Source organism: Arabidopsis lyrata (assembly GCF_000004255.2).
Source record: "Arabidopsis lyrata subsp. lyrata unplaced genomic scaffold ARALYscaffold_4, whole genome shotgun sequence".
In the NCBI taxonomy this organism is placed as follows: domain Eukaryota; kingdom Viridiplantae; phylum Streptophyta; class Magnoliopsida; order Brassicales; family Brassicaceae; genus Arabidopsis; species Arabidopsis lyrata.
This window is the reverse complement of record NW_003302552.1, coordinates 5,317,035-5,337,780: the sequence shown is the minus strand read 5'-3', so window position 1 is coordinate 5,337,780 and position 20,746 is coordinate 5,317,035. Positions and strand designations below refer to the sequence as shown.

Genomic DNA, 20,746 nt, shown 5'->3' with positions numbered 1-20,746 from the left:
CTCTTCTCTTCTTCACAAAAAACCTCTCTTCGCCGGATCTTGAATTTTTCATTTTTATTCGATGACTTCTGATTCTGAAAGACCCGAATCTCCGTCTTACGACGAGAGGCGTTCTAGTAATGATGAATGCACTCGTCCTAACGACATCGCCGGTCCTCATTACAAATCCACCTGTACTCTTCAATCCCTTGAGCGGTTGAAGGGGCTTTGTCAAATTCCTCCTGGAATTATAGCGGAGGCGCAAATAGCCGACCCTACGAAATCTCCTGAGAACCACCGTGCCGGCTACTTTTGTGTTTACGAAATTTACTTCAAGGGCTGCGGATTGACCTTCCCCCTTCCCGAAGCCCTAGTTCGATTCTTGGCGGCTCTTGAGATCGCTTTGCCTCAATTAACCCCCAATCTCCTCCGAACCATCCTCGGGATTATAACCGTTACGGCGGAGGCTGGCTACGTCATCGGAGTCCCCGAGCTGAATGAACTCCTAAGCGTAAGGAGTTCATCAAAGAAAACTGGGTACTTCTCGGCGTATCCAAATGCCAATAGGAACGTCATCTCGCACCTCCCGAACAAGGATGAGAACTGGCACCATCCTTGGTTTCTGATTAAGAAAACTCCTGCTTCGATTGGGAATCTTTCCGATGTACTCCCATCGAAGTGGTCTGCGAAACCTGGTAGAGACTAGGTCGTATATTCCTTTATTGTTTATTATTATTTTTTACTGACCGAATTCGTTGTTTCATTTCGCAGCTTTCATCGCTTCAACTCTCCCGACTGAAGAATTTGTCAAGTTCTTCAAAACAATCCTTGAAGGGGAAACCCTTTGGAATTCTTTTACCCTCGACCGATTTGTCGAGGCCAACCGGAAACTCAGGATGAGTCCTCCCAATCTACTTCATCGTCTTCCGCCTCCTCCCTCAACTCAGGGAATGTCAGCTCGGGCCCTCGCTGCCCAGCGTAAGAAGCTCTCCAAGCCGATAGCAGAGGCTTGTGATGAAAACAAGGCGTTCCTTACGACCGCCATCGACAAAAAAGATTACAGCAGGACCCTGCTGGTTGACGACAACAGCTCCGAGGGAGCCAGATCCGTTGCTGCTTATAGGTTAACACCTCGCCGCGAACGCCGCGACGAGCGTTCTCCTCGGAGAGAGCGGTCTCCCCGTCGTGATTCTCCTCGTCCTCCCCGAGACGATTTCAGCAACGAACCTCTTAAGAATTTGGTTCGTAAGAAGAGGGACAAGTCGTCCCGTGATGACTCGTCTCCGCGAAGGGAGAAATCAAGGGCCCGGACTGACCGTTCACCTCGATCATCCCCTTCTGCCGAACCAATGGGTCCTCCCCGACCTGTTGACATGTCTTCTTCTTCCCAGCCCATCAGTGAAAAGACTGCTCGGAGTGCATCCCCTAAAAGTGGAGATTCTGAATCTCGAGATGCTCCCTCGAGGCTGAAGCCTGCTCTTGTCCCTCAAGTCAAATCGCTTTCAGGTTTGGTGATTTACACATACTTAAACTTTTGGTCTTTATTAAAATTCCAATTTTTACAACTCTTCCTTCTTCGCAGCTATGGAGAAAGAGGGCAGCGTCTTCCGATGCTTCAAGACCCGATCGGGTTCGATCCTGCCAGACTTCGACAAATGGCGCCCTGCGATTCGTGAACGCTATTTGCTTCACGCGCATCACTCATCTCGGGTTAGTTCCGTTTCTTCTCTTTTTTTTTTTTTTTTTTTGCATTGCCATTCCGCGAACTAACTCACCATCCCGGGTTCATGTATAATGCCAGGCTCATAGCGAATTTAACGATATGGTCGAACATTACGAAGGGTTGGTCATTGGACGGGAGAAAGAGATTGACGTATGGAAAAAGAAACTCTCTTCCCTTGAGGCTGAACTCAGTTCTTCTGTCGGCTCCAAGCACGATCTGGAGGACAAGGTCGACAGTTTAACATCGGAGCTTGCGCAGATAAAGGGGGAGCTGCAGGGTCAGTACGACCAGAACTTCAAGCTCCAGGAAGAGTTTTCTGGTGTTCAGGGTAGGCTTCAAGAGTCCGAATCAAACGCTGATTCCCTGAACAACCAACTCATCGAGCTTAACGCGAAATACAAGGCGATTGCCAAATTGCGTGACTCCGAGTTGGCAAGGTCGGCATCGAAGGCCAGAAAGGAGGTTAAGGGACGCGGGATGGAGTTGATCCAAGGGGCCATTCGCTTCATGCAAACCGAGAAGGCTAGGTCGGACTTGGAGTCAGACATCAAAGAGCATGAAAGCAACCTGATTCTGCTGGATCAAATCCATGAAGCAGATTTCTCCGAGGAGCAAGAAAGGGCCGAGCTGTCAGCTAATCTTTCTGAAAAACGGAGTCGTTTGGCAGCTCTTCCCACTTTGACCTTCAACCCGCTTGACTTCGAGGAATTCTTTACTGACTCACCTCCTATAAGTGAATCGGGTTTAGACTGGGCAGGTAACGCTTGGCTCCTGAGGCTTACCTTTTCTTACCTTGTACCTTTGATTGACTGGAATTATTATTTCCAGGTTCAAGTGAGACGGAGGGCATTGTCCCGCCCGTAGCTCCTGTGGTACCGGAGGTCACTCCGGAGGTTGGTTGTACCGCGGAGGGTGGTCAGGGAGCTTCATCTGATCAAGCACCAGTCAAGGAGGTGAATGAAACTCTGGTTGCTGAGCCGGAGCCCGAGGTGGAGATCACTCCATAGTGGCTGTGTCCACTTTAAATTGGGGATTGTCCCTTTTACTTTAAGACTTCGTTTCGAACTTATTTTTGCCTAAGGAGGCTTTATTTTCTTTTGAACAAGATATTTGCCTGAGGAGGCTTTTAAACCTTACTAGGTTGTGACCCAAGGGGGTTTGGTTAAAATTATATGCGGGTTTGCAAAGTCCGCTTTTAACCTTTTGTGGCCTTGTGGTTATGCTTTTTGAGATTCTTAGGTTGATCAGACCTTTCTCTTTAGGATGCGAGAACTGAGCTCGGCTTAAAGCGAGTTCCCCATTTCGGGTTTAGTCAACTCGATAAACTTACTGGGCTTGGGCCTTAGAAACTTTTGTAGTTAATGCGACGGTTGCGCTTTCCCTTCTTATAAGTAAGGAAAACGGCTCGTCTTTAATGCAAAAAGTGCTTTTTCTCGATTTCCAAAAATGGTTTAAACCACTCGGACACACTACCATTATTAGGTTTATGGTTCCAAGACAAACCCTAAATCATTATAAATAAAGGCTTACCTACTTCTAAGCTTTATTTAAGCATGACTTTAGAATCTTACTTGAGAAATATTTTAAGAATGGAAAACGAAACAGTAGCCCCCGTTGATCCCGGCAGCCCACTCTTCTTGTCCGGCGACGGCTTTGAGCCGGCCGGCGTTCTCTTCCCTCACGCCGTCTTTCACTTTCCTCCGAAGGAGAAGAAAGAGGCTTGCGATTTTATTGACAAGGTAAATATTAGAAAGTTTTTTGATTTAAAACTTCTTGTTTCGTCCTATTCACTCATTTTTATGCTAGGTCGCCGACAAGCACCGTCGCTTGTGTGAAGAGAGGCAGCGGCTGGGACTTAAAAGGCAGACGCTCGAGGCTCGCATCGCTCGGGTGGAAAGGAAGATACGGGCCTTGGAGAGTGATCCCTTTCAATGGGAGTGGCGGAACTTCGACTCCGTTGCTGAGATCCCGAAGATGCTTCGGATGTATCTCCGCGCTAGAGGAGTCCCGGGTCCCGTGAACGCCCCTGTCTGCGCCGTTTCATCCGACAGTGAAGAGGAAGAGGACCTGGAGGAGGAGGCCAGCAACTGCCGGAAACGCGTTCGGGACCGTTCCGAAGTGGATGCCAAGAACAAGGCGTCCACCTCGAAGGCTAAACCGGCGATGAAGGAGCCTGTTCCTGAGCCTCTCCCATAAATGTTCTTTAACTTCTTCACTTCTCTCTTTTTTTTTAAAAAAACTCGTAATGGGCTTCGGCCCCTTTTTATTTATGGAAATATTTGCAACTTTCCTTTCTTTCCAAATATTCTTGGAGATGCGCCTTTTAATGCAGGATCTGTTCGAGGGCATGAATCTCTCCGCGAATCACTCCATTCCTTGGATAGAATCCGCGGCTTGCTAAGGATATGGGGTTCCTATAAATTATAGGTTCAATTTCCCTTTACCTCTCACCCTTCTTTTCATTTTAGCAGGTATGGAGTTCAATCTTCGCTGTTCAGAATCTATGCCCGACTTTTCCAGAATCGGAATGATGAATGAGGATGTTCCAAATGAGCCAAACAGGCAGCCTCCTCCACTTCGCGGCTTCTTGAGATCTCAGATCCGAGCCCCATGTGCTTTGATCAGGGATCTCCCAATCAGAGACCAAGGAACAGCGACGGCGTTCATAGAGGCACTCGAGCTTCAACACCGGAAGCTTATGTCGGAAAAAAGGAGACTTCGGAAGAGGATTAACCGGATGCAACGCAGGCTTACTACGGTGTCAAGAGATCTTCACATCCTTGAATCTCACCCCGGAGAGTGGATTGAACTTGGAATTTCAGACTTTGCTCGAATTCCAGACTGCATGATGCCAATCCTCGATCTTGCTGGTCAAGGAGTTGAAGTGTTCTGCTCGTCAACAAGATTTCCATAGTCCGAAGTGTACGATGAGGGACATTCCGTCCTTTGAATAAACGTTTTATTTCCAATTTCTTGTATGTTCGCTTAGACGAGCCTTCTATTTGCTTCACTTGTTCGCACAGTCGAACCATTTTTCCTTTAATAAAGAAATAAAACAAATTTTTACTAATAGCTGAACTCGTTTTCGAGCTGCCTACGTACCCATCTCGGGATCAAGCCACACCGTAGTTCATGTACATAAACAATGCATGTAGCTTTAAACATAAAATTTCTTTAGGTTGATCACATTCCAAGGTCGCTTGACTGGATTATCTTCTAAGTCTTTCAACCTGTAAACACCGTTCCGAACCACTTCGGTAATAATGTAAGGCCCTTCCCAATTAATACCGAGTTTACCGGCACCTTCTTCTTTTTTGTTGTCAAAGACGCGCCGTAATACATAATCTCCCACGAAGAAAGGCCTAGTTTTAACCTTGGAATTGTAATACCGGGCTGCTGCCTGCTGGTAATTCTGGATCCGAACTAGAGCTTGATCACGCCTTTCATTTATGGTATCTAGTGAATCATTAAGTATTGCTGAATTTTCTTCCTCATTCAACGGTGCTTCTGTTCGGCGAAGTCCGGGCACATTGAGTTCAGCTGGTACCACCGCCTCCATGCCATAAACCAAAGAGAATGGAGTTTCTCCTGTAGGTCGCCTAGGGGTTGTACGATAGGCCCACAGGACGGGTTGGAGTTCTTCATACCATCCTCCCTTTAGATGACTTAAGCGTTTCTTGAGATTGCTTAATATTGTCTTGTTCGCGGCTTCAGCTTGTCCGTTTCCTTGTGGATATCGTGGAGTGGAATAACCAACTTTGATTCCCCAGTCCGCACAAAAGGCATCAAACTCGTGTGAAATGAATTGTGGTCCATTATCAGTGACTATTTCGTACGGAACTCCATGTCGACATATAATGTTTTTCCAAATAAAGGTTTTCACCGCCGAATCCTTGATACCAACATACGCTTCAGCTTCAATCCACTTTGAAAAGTAGTCCGTAAGGACTAAAAGGTACTGTACACCTCGAGTTGATTTGTGTAATGGTCCAATGATGTCCATTGACCACCTCATAAACGGGTATGGGGCGGAAATGGAGGAGAATAACTCCGACGGTTGATGGATCAAAGGTGCATGGAGTTGGCAACGCTTGCATCTTTGGGCGAATTTAACACAATCTGTGATCATAGTGGGCCAAAAATACCCCATTCTTTTAATTTTAAAAGCCATAGCTCTTCCTGATGAATGACTCCCACATAATCCTTCATGCACTTCGCTCATGACGATTTCGACTTCGGGCCCAAAAATGCATAATAGGTAAGGGTCACTGACACCTCGTCTATATAACGCATCCTTTGATAGACAAAATTTCGCGCTAACGACTTTCATTTTCCTGGCCTGCCATTTATTCTTTGGGAGCTCACCTGTCGTGATGTAGTGCTTTATTGGCTCCCTCCAATCAGCCCCCCAGTCTTTAGCCGGGATTTGATCAACTTTTTGGAATATTCGTGGCTCTGGTTCGGGATGTTCGTTTGGTTCAAGAATATCCTCCTCGATTAATGGCTCGGTTTCTAACATCGTTTCTGGAACCACTTCTTCAGCTAAGACAACAGGTTCCTTGTTAGATGTATTTGATCCCTTTGACTTCCTCCGTTTGTTGGGTGGCGGTTCGATCTCTGGTTCGCCACGGTCGCGTGCCGCTGCTCGAGACCTTGTAACGACGAGGGTTTCCTTGCTGTCTTGAATGCTTCGCTCCGAGATGCATTCTACTGGAATAACTCTCTTTAACTCAGGATCTGTTGTTGACGCCAATGCGGCAAGTGCGTCCGCAATTGTATTCTCTCCCCGAGGTATGCGGATTAATTCGAATTTTGAAAAATTCCTAGATAAATCCTTTACCACTTCAAGGTACGCTTCCATTCTTGAATCTTTGGCTTCATAGTCTCCATTAAATTGGTTAACTACTAATTGCGAATCGCAATGAGCCAATATTTCCTTAGCTCCAACTCCTTGTGCTAGTCGTAGTCCGGCAATAAGGGCTTCGTATTCTGCTTCGTTGTTGGAGGCATTGAATAACAATCGGAATGATTGTTCTAGAATTTCTGATGTCGGAGATTCCAACTTGATTCCCACTCCGGATCCTTGTTTTGTTGAAGACCCGTCTACGTGTAATTTCCAAGTTTGGTTCTCCGGTTGCTCTATCGTTCTAGGTATTGGTAGTTCGGTCAGGAAGTCTGCTAAGACCTGAGCCTTCATACTGATTCGGCTTTTGAACTCTATGTCGTACTCGCTTAATTCCACCGCCCATTTCGCCAAACGTCCGGACTGACTTGGACTATGAAGTATTGTTCGGAGCGGTTGGTTAGTTAATACTTCAACCGTATGGGATTGAAAATAGGGACGCAGCTTCCGAGCCGAAGTTACCACCGCGAGTGCAAGTTTTTCCATCATTGTGTATCTGGTTTCCGGATCCGTCATTGACTTGCTCACGTAGTAAATTGGTTTCTGCTCCCCACGGTCTTCCCGAACCAAGACTCCACTAACCGCGTGGTTTGAAACTGATACGTACAAGTAAAGTTTTTCATCCACTTCCGGTTTGGACAGTATAGGTGGAGTGGTTAAGTATGCCTTAAGCTGCCCAAACGCTTCTTCACACTTCTCATCCCAAAGGAATCCTTTGTTCCCTTTTAGAATTTGGTAGAAAGGCAACGACTTATCTGTTGATCTCGAGATAAAACGATTCAAAGCCGCAATCCGCCCAGTCAACCGTTGTACTTCTTTGAAGTTTCTTGGAGATGGCATGTTTAGAAAGGCGTTAATTTGATTTGGATTGGCTTCAATCCCTCTTTCTGTCACGATATAGCCAAGAAATTCTCCGGATGGGACTCCAAATGTGCACTTCGCCGGGTTCAGCTTCATTTGATATTTATTGAGAATATGATCTTCTTTCTTCAACGATTTAACCAACATATCATCTATGTAGACTTCCATAGTCTTCCCGAGGTGATTGTGAAACATTTTGTTCACCAACCGTTGGTAAGTTGCTCCTGCATTTTTCAAACCAAAAGGCATTACCTTGTAACAGTAGATACCTCTATCTGTGATAAATGACGTCTTTTCTTGATCATCGGGGTTCATCATTATCTGATTATAACCCGAGAAAGCGTCCATGAACGTTAACAGCTCATTTCCAGCGGTAGACTCTACAAGTCGATCTATATGCGGGAGCGGGAAACTATCTTTGGGACATGCTTTATTCAGGTCTGTAAAATCGATGCAAACCCTATCTTTCCCATTCTTTTTCTTGACAACGACAGTGTTTGCTACCCACTCCGGATATTGCACTTCTCTTATGGACCCTATCTTCAAAAGTTTATCCACTTCGTCGTTTACTATTTTTGCCCGCTCCACTCCAAGCTTTCTTCTTTTTTGTTTTACCGGTTTGAAGCTTGGATCCACGTTTAGTTCATGACAAATTATACTCGGATTTATGCCAGGCATGTCTGCTGCTGACCATGCAAATGATGCTTTGTTTTTCCTTAAGAGTTCGATCAAAGCTTCTTTTATTTGGCCAGTCAACGTTGCTCCAATTCGAATTTTCCGATCTGGTTTGTCTTCTTCCAATACCACTTCTACCACCACATCCTCTTTTTCCTGCCCACTAGGAAATTTTTGCTTTAGTCCTTCTTTTGCGGGCTTTGTTAATTGCTATTGGATCTTCAAACGGTGGCTAGCTAAGTAACAAGTCCGTGAAGCTTCTTGATCTCCTCGAATTGTTTCCACCCCATTTGATGTTGGAAATTTGATACATTGATGGTATGTAGAGGGGACTGCTTTCATCCGATAAATCCAGGGAGTCCCGAGGATGATGTTGTAAGCTGCGGGCTTATCGAAGACAACGAAGTCCACGATCTTTGATACCTTCTTGGCAAGGACCGGTAGCTTGATTGTTCCGAGAGACATGGCTGACTCGCTTGTGAATGCTACTAATGGAGACGGAGACCCCACTATGTCTGCTCGGCTGATTCCCATTCTTTCTAGAGTACTTAAAAAGATCAAGTCGACCGAACTGCCTGTATCTATAAGGATCCTCGATACTTCGAAGTTAGCGACATCAAGAGTAATGACTAGAGCATCATCATGCGGTCTTTCGAGATGCCGCGTTTCTTCTTCGTTAAATGATATTGAGGCACCTTGAAAATCAACTTCTTCGCTCAAGCCTGCTTTGAGCAAGACATTTCGTCTATGCTTTTTGATGGAACTTATTGAATCTCCGCAAAATCTGGAACCTCCTAGAATCACATTGATCTTACCCTTAGAACTCCTTGGTTCTTCCTCGTTGGATAACCTTGGTCTTTTGGAATCTTGATTTTTGGAGTTTTCCTTTGCTTCGTGGTATTCCTTCACAAAATCTTTTATATCGAATTTAGAAAGATCGCCACTAGCCCAAAGCTCTGCGAGGTGCTTTTTAAGAACGCTGCAATCCTTGGTTAAGTGTCCGGTTACTTTATGAATGTCGCAATATAGACTTTCATCGCGGACCCAAGTGTTTGATCTTCCTTTCCCTTGGAATTGCTTTCCAACGGTACTGTTGAAGGGTTGCGACCCAAATTTCCTTGGTCCTTTGCTCTCCTTAGGCTCGAACTTCTTGGCAGGGACGGTGATTGCTGGCTTTTCTTGCTTATTTCTTTTGGCAAAACTTTCTTTTTCGTCTTCTACCTCCATCCAATTGTTCGCGCGAAAGAGTGCATCCTGAATTGTGTCTGGTTTATGAAGTATTAAGTCTTCTTTAAACCTTGAATCATGTCGCAATCCTTTTCGTAAGGCAGACAAAGCTGATTGCTGCGAGATTCTTGGGAGTTTTGAAAGTACTCCTTTGAATTTGGTGATGAAAACTCGAAGTGACTCATTAGATCCTTGCGATAAGTTCCAAAGATCGGCATCTGAAACGCTTTTATCCATAAGGATGGAGTATTGCTTTAAGAATACGGCTGATAGTTCGTCGAAATTGCTGATCGAACCCGGCTCTAATTGGGTGAACCACATTAGAGCTTGGCCACACAGATTCTCCGAAAAAAGCTTGCAGTAACCTGCATCCTCATCAGCTTCATCCAATTCGACTCTTCCGGCAACGATCAGAAAAGCTGCGAGATAGCTTTTTGGATCCTCCAATCCGCTGTAAGGGTCCAACTTGAGTTTCCGGGAATCTTTGATCCTCAAACTTGCAATTCGCGGGATGAAAGGGGTTCGCCTAGCTTCTTCAATGACTCGATTGATGTCTGGCTCCGAACTTGTAGCCTGATGAAATTTTGATTTCATTTCTTTTAATTCCTGGCTAACCTTCCTCATGGTCTCGAATTGGTCGAGGTTCTCCTGCTCGTACTGAGCTGCAAGTTGTTCTTCATCCCCGAGCTGCGTCTCTTCCTCCAACGTCTGAGCTACATTATTAGTAGCACCGGGAGTTGTTTGTCCACTGGTTTCATTTCGTGCAGCGGAACTTGGCGAGTTGAATATCCCTCTTCGGATTCCCACCGGGTTTCCTGCACTTAAAGAGCGAACACGAGTTTGTATAGTATTGACGTTTTGACTAAGAGATACCTGGGATGTTTGCAACGTATCGACAGCCTTTTCCACATCCGAGAACTTTTGTGATATGTCTGACATGGTTTGCTGCATAGCTTTGAGGGTTTCGGCCAATGATGTCTCAGCGGCGTCTCCTCCGGACATTGTTGCTTATCTCGGAAATGTAGAAAAGAAGAAATCTGACCACTCAAGAATCCTGATATCTCCCCACAGGCGGCGCCAAAATGTGGATGTCGGATTCACACACTCAAGTATTTTATTAAGTAGGAAAGATTATTCTTGAGGGACAAAAATGATTATGTAAAAGCTTGTAAGTTGCTACGAAAATTGCTATAGTATTTCTCTCTTGAGAGGAAGGTCACCTTTACATGGCCATTGGCCTTTATATTTATACATGGAGAAATGACATTAAAATGAATAATTAAGTACAATTATTCCTTCTTAAATGTGTCCGTTTTGATTCTTCGTCTTTAATGCTCAACGTTTGAATTTGAGTTGACTCTGATCTTCATGGGCCTCGCCTTTTCTGGCCCAAGCGTCCTTGAACCGACTTACCCGTGTCTTCTACACCGAACTCGTGTCACAGTACATTCACTTCGGACTCTCGAAGTGATGACAACCACTTCGACCGTCCTTTCGGCCCACGGGTCCAATGGGCTTTATCCTTTATGGGCCATTATTTTGACTACGTGGCAATCTTTGGTTGGTCTCGTACTTCTGGTGCGGGATCCGACACCAACAAATATGACGTACATGAATCTGACGTGTACGTTATGTGTGGTGTTTAGCTTGAAGTCTACTAAATTTCATCAAAAAATTAATTATTGGATACTGTTAATAATGTCGATGATGATTGAACATAAACGCCCCTATGTCTACATTGACAATCAAATGAGGTTGGATACATTTTATTTTATTCTTAGTGGAGATTCAAGTGTAAATATATTTGTGTCGTTTTATCCAACACTTCGAGAAAGGTGTGAATAGTGTGTACATGGTAGAAAGCCAAAGTTGATGAAACCAATCATTGGTTAGAGGTGAAAACACAACAAAAACCATATCGGAGGCTCCAAATGTGAAAAAAAAAAACAATAAGAACGTAGACGAGAAAGAAGAAGTAGATGACAATAAAGATGTTGAAAAGAATGATAAAATGACGAAAAAGAGGAGGATGGGGATAAGGAGGACGACGAAAACGTCGATGAAGATGGCGAGGACAATGACGGATCAAGTGGATGGGAATAATGTCTTAGAACCGACTATAGACGGTAATGATGAAAATTACGATTATAACAAGTGGACTGATTTTGTTATTGATAAATATTCAATAGGACATGTCGGGGAAAATGGTGACACCATCCGACTATGAAACTAATAGGAAAATCCATATCATATACTAGAAATGTGTACGTACACTAATGAACATGTATGTGATAGAAAAAACATCGATGATTTTAAAAAGATGGTGACATTCAACCATCTTTTAGTCCTAACTGGGAGGTAAGACATGATTTGGAAGATTGTAAGTACACTAATTACTGTGTAGACGAGGCATTATATGAAGGTGAATATTCGACCTACACAAATACATATGGACATGGTAGAGGTGAAGTGCATGGTAATGGTTTGGTATTGGAGGATCACCAAAGGGGATATTACTTGAATCAAAGTACAATTTAGTGAATGTGAATGAGTCTTACGAAGTGTATAATTGTTTTTCTACAATGCTAAGGACTACGCCGAAGAAACTCGATGATGATTTTTCTCTTTTCTTCGACAATTTAACCAATGTCTAACTGATAAGACATAAGTAAAATAGTACAATATGGAAGGACAATTTTTGGCGGGAAATCCCTATACTTTAAATACTTGGTACCAAATGAGTCTCATGGAAACCAAACCGAATATCTTAATGCTTAGGGCTAGTACGAATTATCATGATGACTATGTATATTAAGGATGATACAAATATCATTGTTGAGACAATGTACTAGCGTAAATAGGTGCATACACACACATATTAGGAAAGTTAACGTACACAAGTACATCCATTGGAGACTATGTACGTAAACATGTAATATTGTGTACATGAGAAACGAGGTAGTGATCATGATAGAGAGAATGGTGTTATTACCACCATGTGTAGGGTCTTGCTAGGAGAGACGTAAAACTATCACAAACAAGTGAGCTTGGAACATTCTTTTTATTTATAGTAGCGATCTAAGTGTAAATTGTATCATTTTTTCCAACCCGTTAAGGAAAGTGTGAATAGTATGTGCATGATGGATAACCTTGCTGATGAAACTAACCATGGGTCGGAGGTGGAAACAATGAAGAAGTAAATGAGGAAGAAAAAATAGAGAGCGATAGAGAGGATGAAAAGAAAGAAGATGAGGATGACAAAGAGAAGAAAGAGGACAATAAAGATGACAACTATGAACAATAGTAAAGGTAATGACGAAAATTACATTACAACAAGTGGACTGATTTTTTTGTTGAGAAATATGGGATAGGATATGTCAGGAATGTTGGTGACACTCAACTTACTGTGGGGCTAACATAAAAATTTAGTTGATTATTAGAAAAGTGTACGTGATTTATAAAGCATCATTGGTTTACGTAATTAAAGGTGATTATTCAACACATGTACGTATACTACTTCACATGTACGTAATTAACGTACAATATTAACACGTCCACATAATCAATGCTACGTACACCGTAAATTGTATATACGTACACAGAAGAAATTCGCTGCAGGGTATAATTGTAATTGTGCAGTCATCTTCCACCTGAGTATCTACTTCTGCAACCCTAAATTTGCAGCCGTCATTAATCTTTATCTCAGAATCTCATTTTTTTAACGTTTTGAATATTTTTTACATACAAATCTTGTAAATCTAGCATATTTTAAGTTTGAAAACTAAAGTGTTTGAGTTTTGTTTCATTGTTCGATGGTTACGTTAAGTCAATTACGTCGGAAGAACAATTGCTTTCTAACCATTCTCTATCATTTTTTCCAATTCCTAGAAATCTCTTAATCTATTTAACTTTAATCTCTCTACTTGATAATGAAGCGAAATCAATGACTCTACAGAAATTAGCCTCTTAGCCGGATAATCAATAACTTGCTCTTCGCCGGATATTGGACTAAAATGAGATGTCTCAAATCAAGTTGCAGAACAATTGAAACGGAGATGTCGAAAAACGAAGATGGATGAATGAATTTCGAACAGAAATTTGACTTCTCTCTCGATTTTGCCAAATTTGACATCATAATGAGCCTTAAATGTCAAACCATGAGATTGAAATCTCAGTTTGCCAAAGGCTGTGAGAAAATCTTTTTTTCCTTAGAAACGTGAAAATCTTGTTTGGTTGATGGTTCATGCTTATCTCTTACAATTATTCACATCTATACTAGTATTTTTGCAACACTTTGGTGATGGGTGGGTAAAAATGCTCTCGGGTTATTTGGATATCCGACCCGTTTCAAAAAATCCTTCACAAAAAATTTGTTGGGTCGAGTTATATTTAACTCAACTCATACACCGGATATTCCATATTTAATAATTTAGATATTTAGAAGATTTGATTAAGATTTAGAATTATGATTCTCCTATCATCTTTGTTTGATTTGTTTTTAACTGTTTTGAATCATCATATAATACATAAAGTAAAAAAAAAAATCAATTTTTTTCGGCATATACTGTTATTCGAAATTTTAAAAACGGACATATATTATCTAATTGACGAAAATGTGTGTTCAACGTTCTACATCGATTAAAATATTTAGACAATGATTCAGAATCATATCATAAATAAGATCAACATTAATAAAATAAATGAGTTTTTTGGCCAGACGGGTTTGGCGGGACGGGTTTTTGATTCAACAATAATAAAAAGATTAAAAAATTATTAATCCGCCGCTTCAATACGGATTAAATCCTTTTTTTTAATACCACCAATATTAGACATATTAAATCAGTCTCATTTAGAAAAGAATGTATAAAACCAAAAATTGTCCCGTGGTATAATGTTACTTAATAACAATATTTATAAAATTTTAAAATATCATTAACATGCCGCTTTAATACATATTAAATCTTCAGTTTATTAAAATATAAATGTCTTAGAGAATGATATGATTTGTAAACTTTTATATATAATAAATAATCATTAAATTTTAAAATAAAAACAAATCACGGGACGGGTTAAAAAATTACGGAACGGGTTATATTTCAGAAAGAATTTATATGGCGGACAAATTGGAATCAATATTTATATACCGCTTTAATACGGGTTAAATCCTCAGTTTATTAATAATTGTCTTGTGGACTCGTGGTATATCGTTACTTAATAACAATTGTAAACTATAATATAAATAAATATGTTATAAGGAGATACAATTTACAAAATATTTTTATACCAACTTTAAAATTAAATCATCCCGCGGTGTACCGCGTGTTAAAATCTAGTGTATAAACTAATATTATAACAAGTAATGATGAGTTTTGCATTAATTGTGACAAGAGTCATGTATAAACTTTTTTGGCATTAAATACTGATGTCACTTTGTTTTTTAATGTTATTAATCCCCCTTTTCACTGTACAGCCGCACAAAACATTAAAAAAAACGAAATTATCTTAGCCTAACCGGAACAGTGTACCTAAATGAACCGCATAATTGAACCGTACACGGAACAATACGTCGTTACGCTGGCAGGGGTAAAATAGTCAGAATTTGACTAAATTGTCAAAACATGAAAACCAATTCTCACTTTGCCAAAGGCTGAGAGAAAATCTTTTTTTCCTTAGAAACGTGAAAATTTCTTTTATAATTAACCATGACAGGAATGGCCGGATTCGAGGTATCTCTGATGATGATAGTGGCGATAATATCTCCTTGCGTGTATGGAAAAGAGTTCCCTGATCACCGGGAAATGGAAGTACAAAATCTTTTGAAGCGGATCAACAAACCTGCGCTAAAATCCATTAAAGTACTGTTTTATACAATTCCATATGCATAAATCCATTTTTTGGGTATTTGTGGACAAGATATTTTAGAGACTAATTCTCGGCTTTAATATTTGTTACAGAGTGAAGATGGAGACATAATAGATTGTGTCCCAATTGCTAGTCCACCAGCTTTGGATCATCCTCTACTTAAAAAACCACACAGTTCAGGTTTGCCTTTGTTTATGGTCTCTCTTTTGTTTATGCATGATCATGTTGAAACGGGAAGTTTTTGCACGTAGATGAGACCGAGTTTTATCCCAAAAGGTAATCATTCTACGAACACCAAGAAAGATGCAAAAGCTATAACTCAGGTCAGGTGTGGCACAAGAATGGAGAGTGTCCGGAAAACATTGTTGCTATCAGAAGAACAAAGAAAGAAGAAATCTTACGCTCAAAATCCATTGAGAGATTCAGAAAAAAGACTCATCAAAGCTCCCCTGGAGACCATGAGGTACACCTTTTATGCATTGTCCTCGGTGTTAATTACTCTCTCTTGTAGCCATGGTGGAACCATCACTACAAGAAAACATGTAATTAGCGACCACACATTAAGTAGCGTAGTAGTCGCTAAACCTATTAAGACGACAGTTTGGCGACTAAAACACGTAGTCGGTAAACCTTGCGTCGCTAAATTTATGAGTCGCCAAACAGTCGCCATTTAGCGACTGAATAACTACTAAATTATGTGCCGTTATTTAGTCGCTTAACAGTCGCCAAATTAGCGACTGTTTGGAGACATTATTGCCACTACATAGTGACTCTTTGGCGACTATTTGGTGACTGATATAGCGACTGTTTTGCCACCATATGGCGTCTGTTTAGTTTAAGTATTGGTGACTGAAATGCAACTAATTGACGACTGATTACAGGTTTAATTATCAATTTTACATTCTAATTTATGGAATCCTAAATTTAAAAAAACTATATTTAACAAACAAAGAACCTTGATTCAAACACACAACATAATTCAAACATGTTCACAACATAAAATTCAAGCTACATAATATCAAGTTTTTAAGTTTAGACAAGAAAAGCAACTAAAGGAAGGGGAGATGAGATGTTCACTCCTAGGCTTGATCTTGTGAAGCATTAGCAGTCTGGAACTCTTCTGTTTGATCTTCTGAAGCAGACTCGAGAAAGGCGAGAAACTTGGGGTCAGTTTCGGTCAAGTACTTCTTCACCATCCTCAAGTGTTTGATCTCTGCTTGTTGCTCATTAGCAACACGCTTGATCTCTGCTTGCTCAGCTTTCACCCGCAATGCCTCTGCCTCCCGATGTGCTTGGAGAGTCGCTTGTTCTTCTATCTTGCGGTTGGCTTCCTCAAGCTGTGACTGCAAGGAAGTGAAAGCAGAACTGCTTCCTGGGTGCTTCCGCTTCCCATTGATGTACCTCCCTAAGCTTCCCATTCCGAAGTATACCCCTCTCTCGTTTGTGACAGTTGACTGCAAAAAAAAAGACAAGAGGATTAGTTCTTAAAAGATGAAGTAAGTGATAATAATAAAAAAAAAGAGGATCAACCACATTACCAGAAGGAAGATCTCATCATCCTCCTCTTGAGATAGTTCTGATCGACGGGATGTACCATCAGACCCTTCATCATTCACAAGGGCAGCCAACTTAGCTTCCTTGTTCTTCAAATATGCCTCATGAATTTCCTGCGCCTTCCTATCAACAAAACTCCCATCTTTTTTGGTATGAGTCCTAATGAATATCTCACCAATAGTAGGTGGTCTTCCCAGCTCAATTTCCTGAAATGTTGTTCACAAAAAAATTCAAATTCTTAAGGAAAACCATTATGTAAATAAACAAGAGTGCTTGATGTAACTTACCATCTCTTGCTCGATTTGTAAGAAAGACTTTGGCCCCGATACATGCTTGTGAGGACCAAGACCATTACGGTCAGACATTCGAGCTGCTGATGTGGTTGAACTCTTGGCAAGTGCTTCTTCTGTGTCCCAATACTCACACATTTCCTTCCACAATGTCTTCTCAATCCATGGCGGTCTCTCAGTGGCTCGTTTTGAGCAAGCCTTAGAAACCATGTCCTTCATACGCAGCTGACATATTTTGTAGAATTTCTCTTCAATTACACCGGTCAGTGATGGATGCCATGTGTGTGTTTTCTACAAAACAAGAGGAGAGTTTGATGTTAGTGATCAAACAACCAAACCAAACCAAATGGATACAGACAATAGAAGTTAATTTACCGCGAATTCGAGGAAGTATTTGTGTCTTCTTTCAGTAGGTACACAGCTCCAATTGTAATATGGCCCATTAAACTTGTTTGTGAATACCTTTGTGATCTTCCGGGTCAGCTTACCATTGTCGTGACCAAACCTACAATTACATAAACCAATTAGCAAGCTTTATAGACACATAATCCTAATCTACTCAGCTTACCATACACACACATATTACTCAATATTAACCCTAAACCTAATATACTCAGCTTACCATATACACACCTAATCTACTTAGCAGATACACACACACATTACTCAATATTAACCCTAAACCTAATCTACTCAGCTTACCAATAGGTTCCAGGCTCAAATGTGGGAGAGATGACCGTTGTAAACTTCTCACGTCCTGGCTGAAGAAGCAACTCATGGAGAGTAGCAAGCGAATCTTCAGGGAGAGTTGATTCCCTTTCATAATCAGCCTCAGCTTCCTCATCTTCATCTTCTTCCGCATGTGAGTTTTGAGCTTGAGAGCTGTGATGTGATACAGAGGCTCGAGGTGGAGGATTTGACGCCTGCCGAGGTGGAGGATTGGAGGCTTCCGGTTGAACCGGCGCTGGAGACTGATTGGAGGCTTCCCGTTGAACCGGCGCTGGAGACTGATTGTAAGCTTCCCGTTGAACCGACGCTGGAGACTGATTGGAGGCTAGACGATGAACAGATCCTCCAGATCTAGGTTGAGTCGATCCGGATGCTCGAAATGGAGTCGAGCCAGATCCGCGAGGAGATCCTTCGCCTGACTGGAAAAGTTGCGTCGGAGGAGGATAGTCCCTGATGGTTGGACCCGTTGGAGGTTGTGCAATCGGCTCTTGTTCAGAATCTTGAAGTGGGGCTTGACGATTCGCCGGCGTGAACTCGTACTGGCTGGGAAGACCCCTAGGTCTTCGATTCAAGGTCTTCGATTCAACTCGTACAGGCTGGGAAGAAGTGGGTCGATTTTGGGGGGGAATCTTCGATCCCCTTCCTCTCTTGCCTTTTCCACCACGAGTCTTCATCATTCAAGCGTTCAATGGAGAGATTGAGAGGATTGATGAAGAATTAGGATCGAATTGAGAGAGAAGGAAAGGGGAATTGGGTTAGGGTTCGTCGGGTTCGTCGAGAGAGAAGAAAAGGGGATTAGGGTTAGGGTTTCGCGACTCCGAGTTTAAATACTCCGAGCTTAATGGGCTAAAATTACTGGATCAAGCCCGTAAAATCCCAATTAATTGCCCAAATAAAATAAATGAGTCGCTAAATAGTAGCTGTAACTGGCGACCTATTAGCGACTACGTTAATCAGTCTCACATTAAAGACTGATTAGCGACTAATGTTTAATATAGACTACTTAGTCGCTAATACGTCCCTAATTAGTCGCCAAATTTAACGACTACATATTCAGTCGCCGAATTAAGTCGCTAATACCGTGTTTTCTTGTAGTGCATCTATATTTTTCATGATGTAAAATTTAATTACTAGTTGTCATTAAATACAAATAGCATATATGGTACATACTTTGATCGATCAATTCAAATGTGCATTTGTTTTACTCATCCATTTACTCTTTTTTTATGTCATCATCTTACATCATATATTTTAATTGGAATAATCTAATTATATGTCAAATAATCAAATGGAAATTTGGTCAACTCTACCACATTTGACCAAAGCCTTTCCATTTCTACCACATTTGATAATCATTTTCCACTCATACCACTCGGTTCTTTCGGTCCCCAATTTTTTTTTTTTTTTTGATTTTTTTTTTGTATCTAAAATTCAAAACGTTCTACTTATATTCGTAATTTGTATAAAAATCATAAATTTGAGATTTAAGGGGGGTGTATTGAATTAAAGATTTGAGAGGATTTGGTGGAATTTAGGAAATTTTGGATTTTGAGAAAGTTAAGTGAGTTGAATGGTGGAATTATAAAATATTTGATGATTTGGTGAGATTTTATTTGATGAGATTTGGTGATTTTAAATAGATAATCTTGGATGATTTGGTGAGATTTTTAAAACAAAAAATAGAAAAATTGGATTTACAAAACAAAACACTGCGACATTGGTTTACACAAAAAACATATTCTCTTTGCAACGTTGCTTTACAACAAAATAGAAAAACTGGATTCTCTCTGCAATACGTTTGAAAATATGTTCAACGTCGTCTATAGTATAAAAATAGAGAATTCGTGGTGTGGTTGTGAATTTGAGAAAGTTAATGTCCAACGTCATGGCTTCGTAACGCAAATCGATGGTCAAATCAGGAATTTCTGTAATAGCTTCCCACACATTCTCAGCTTTGTCTTCAGCTTCTTTTTCTTCAGTTTCTTTTTCCCATCTTCTTTGTATCATGCCAAGAATCTGATTACCGAACTCTTGCACTGTGTTCACTTCATCAAAAGCTTTGTTCGAATTAAATGCATCAGTTCTAGCTTTCTTTCGTTGAGGAAGCTTTTCTAACCTGTTTTTCTCAATTGAAGAGAAAACGTCGTGCACAGATTTCTCAGCGTATGGTATTCTGTCCATATCATCCATTATCCCGTCATTCTCTCCAACTTGGTAAGAATCTGCATCAACGGTATCGCCTAAACCCACAGCATTAAGCCCAGTTGCAGTATTAGATCCAAATATCATTCTTAAATCTTCAAAATCTTCAAATGACTCATTACGCATATTTGTTTTGTTCTGGTGAAGCAATGAACTGTGTAAGAAATTAGACCAGCCTTATGGCCGTCGACCACCGTAAATCATGAGGAAAATTGAAATCCATAATTTTGGGTTGGGAAATTCAACTGAATTAACAAATTTGAAAACTTACCCAGATTGAAAATGATGAACAAAAAGAGAGACACGAACGAAAATCTCCAAGCGATGTCACAACCGAGAAGGAAGAGAAAATGACTGTCTTGTTTTTGACGATGAGAATGAGGACAATTTCTCTTTTCTTTTTTTTTTTAATTTTGTTTAAAGAAAATTCTTCAAAAATAACACCTCCGAAGGTGTTATTTTTTCAATTGGATTTTTTTTATGTAAAATTGTATCCAAAGTCTCCCAAAATCAATGTCATGATTTTTTTATTAAAAAGAAGTTGTGTTTTGAATAACAGTTGATTTAAAATCAATTTTAGGAATTATTATTTGAATAACAGTTGATTTGATATCAACTTTAGAAATTGTTGTTTGAATAACATTGGATTTGAGAAGAGATTTGAAAATCCCAAATTCAATAACAGGTGATTTTACTAAAATCCCAAAAAAAATTAAAATCCTACTTCCAATACACCCCCCT

General features: G+C 40.9%; 1 protein-coding gene across 1 annotated transcript; it reads right to left on the bottom strand.

The window, feature by feature from the left end:
• Positions 1 to 19,496: 19,496 nt before the first annotated feature.
• On the bottom strand, positions 19,497 to 20,137 carry LOC9316789 (uncharacterized protein At2g29880). Its single transcript, XM_002878856.2, has one exon. It carries the CDS (start codon positions 20,129 to 20,131, stop codon positions 19,526 to 19,528), a length of 606 nt encoding a protein of 201 aa, XP_002878902.1. The 5' UTR covers positions 20,132 to 20,137; the 3' UTR covers positions 19,497 to 19,525.
• Positions 20,138 to 20,746: the final 609 nt, after the last annotated feature.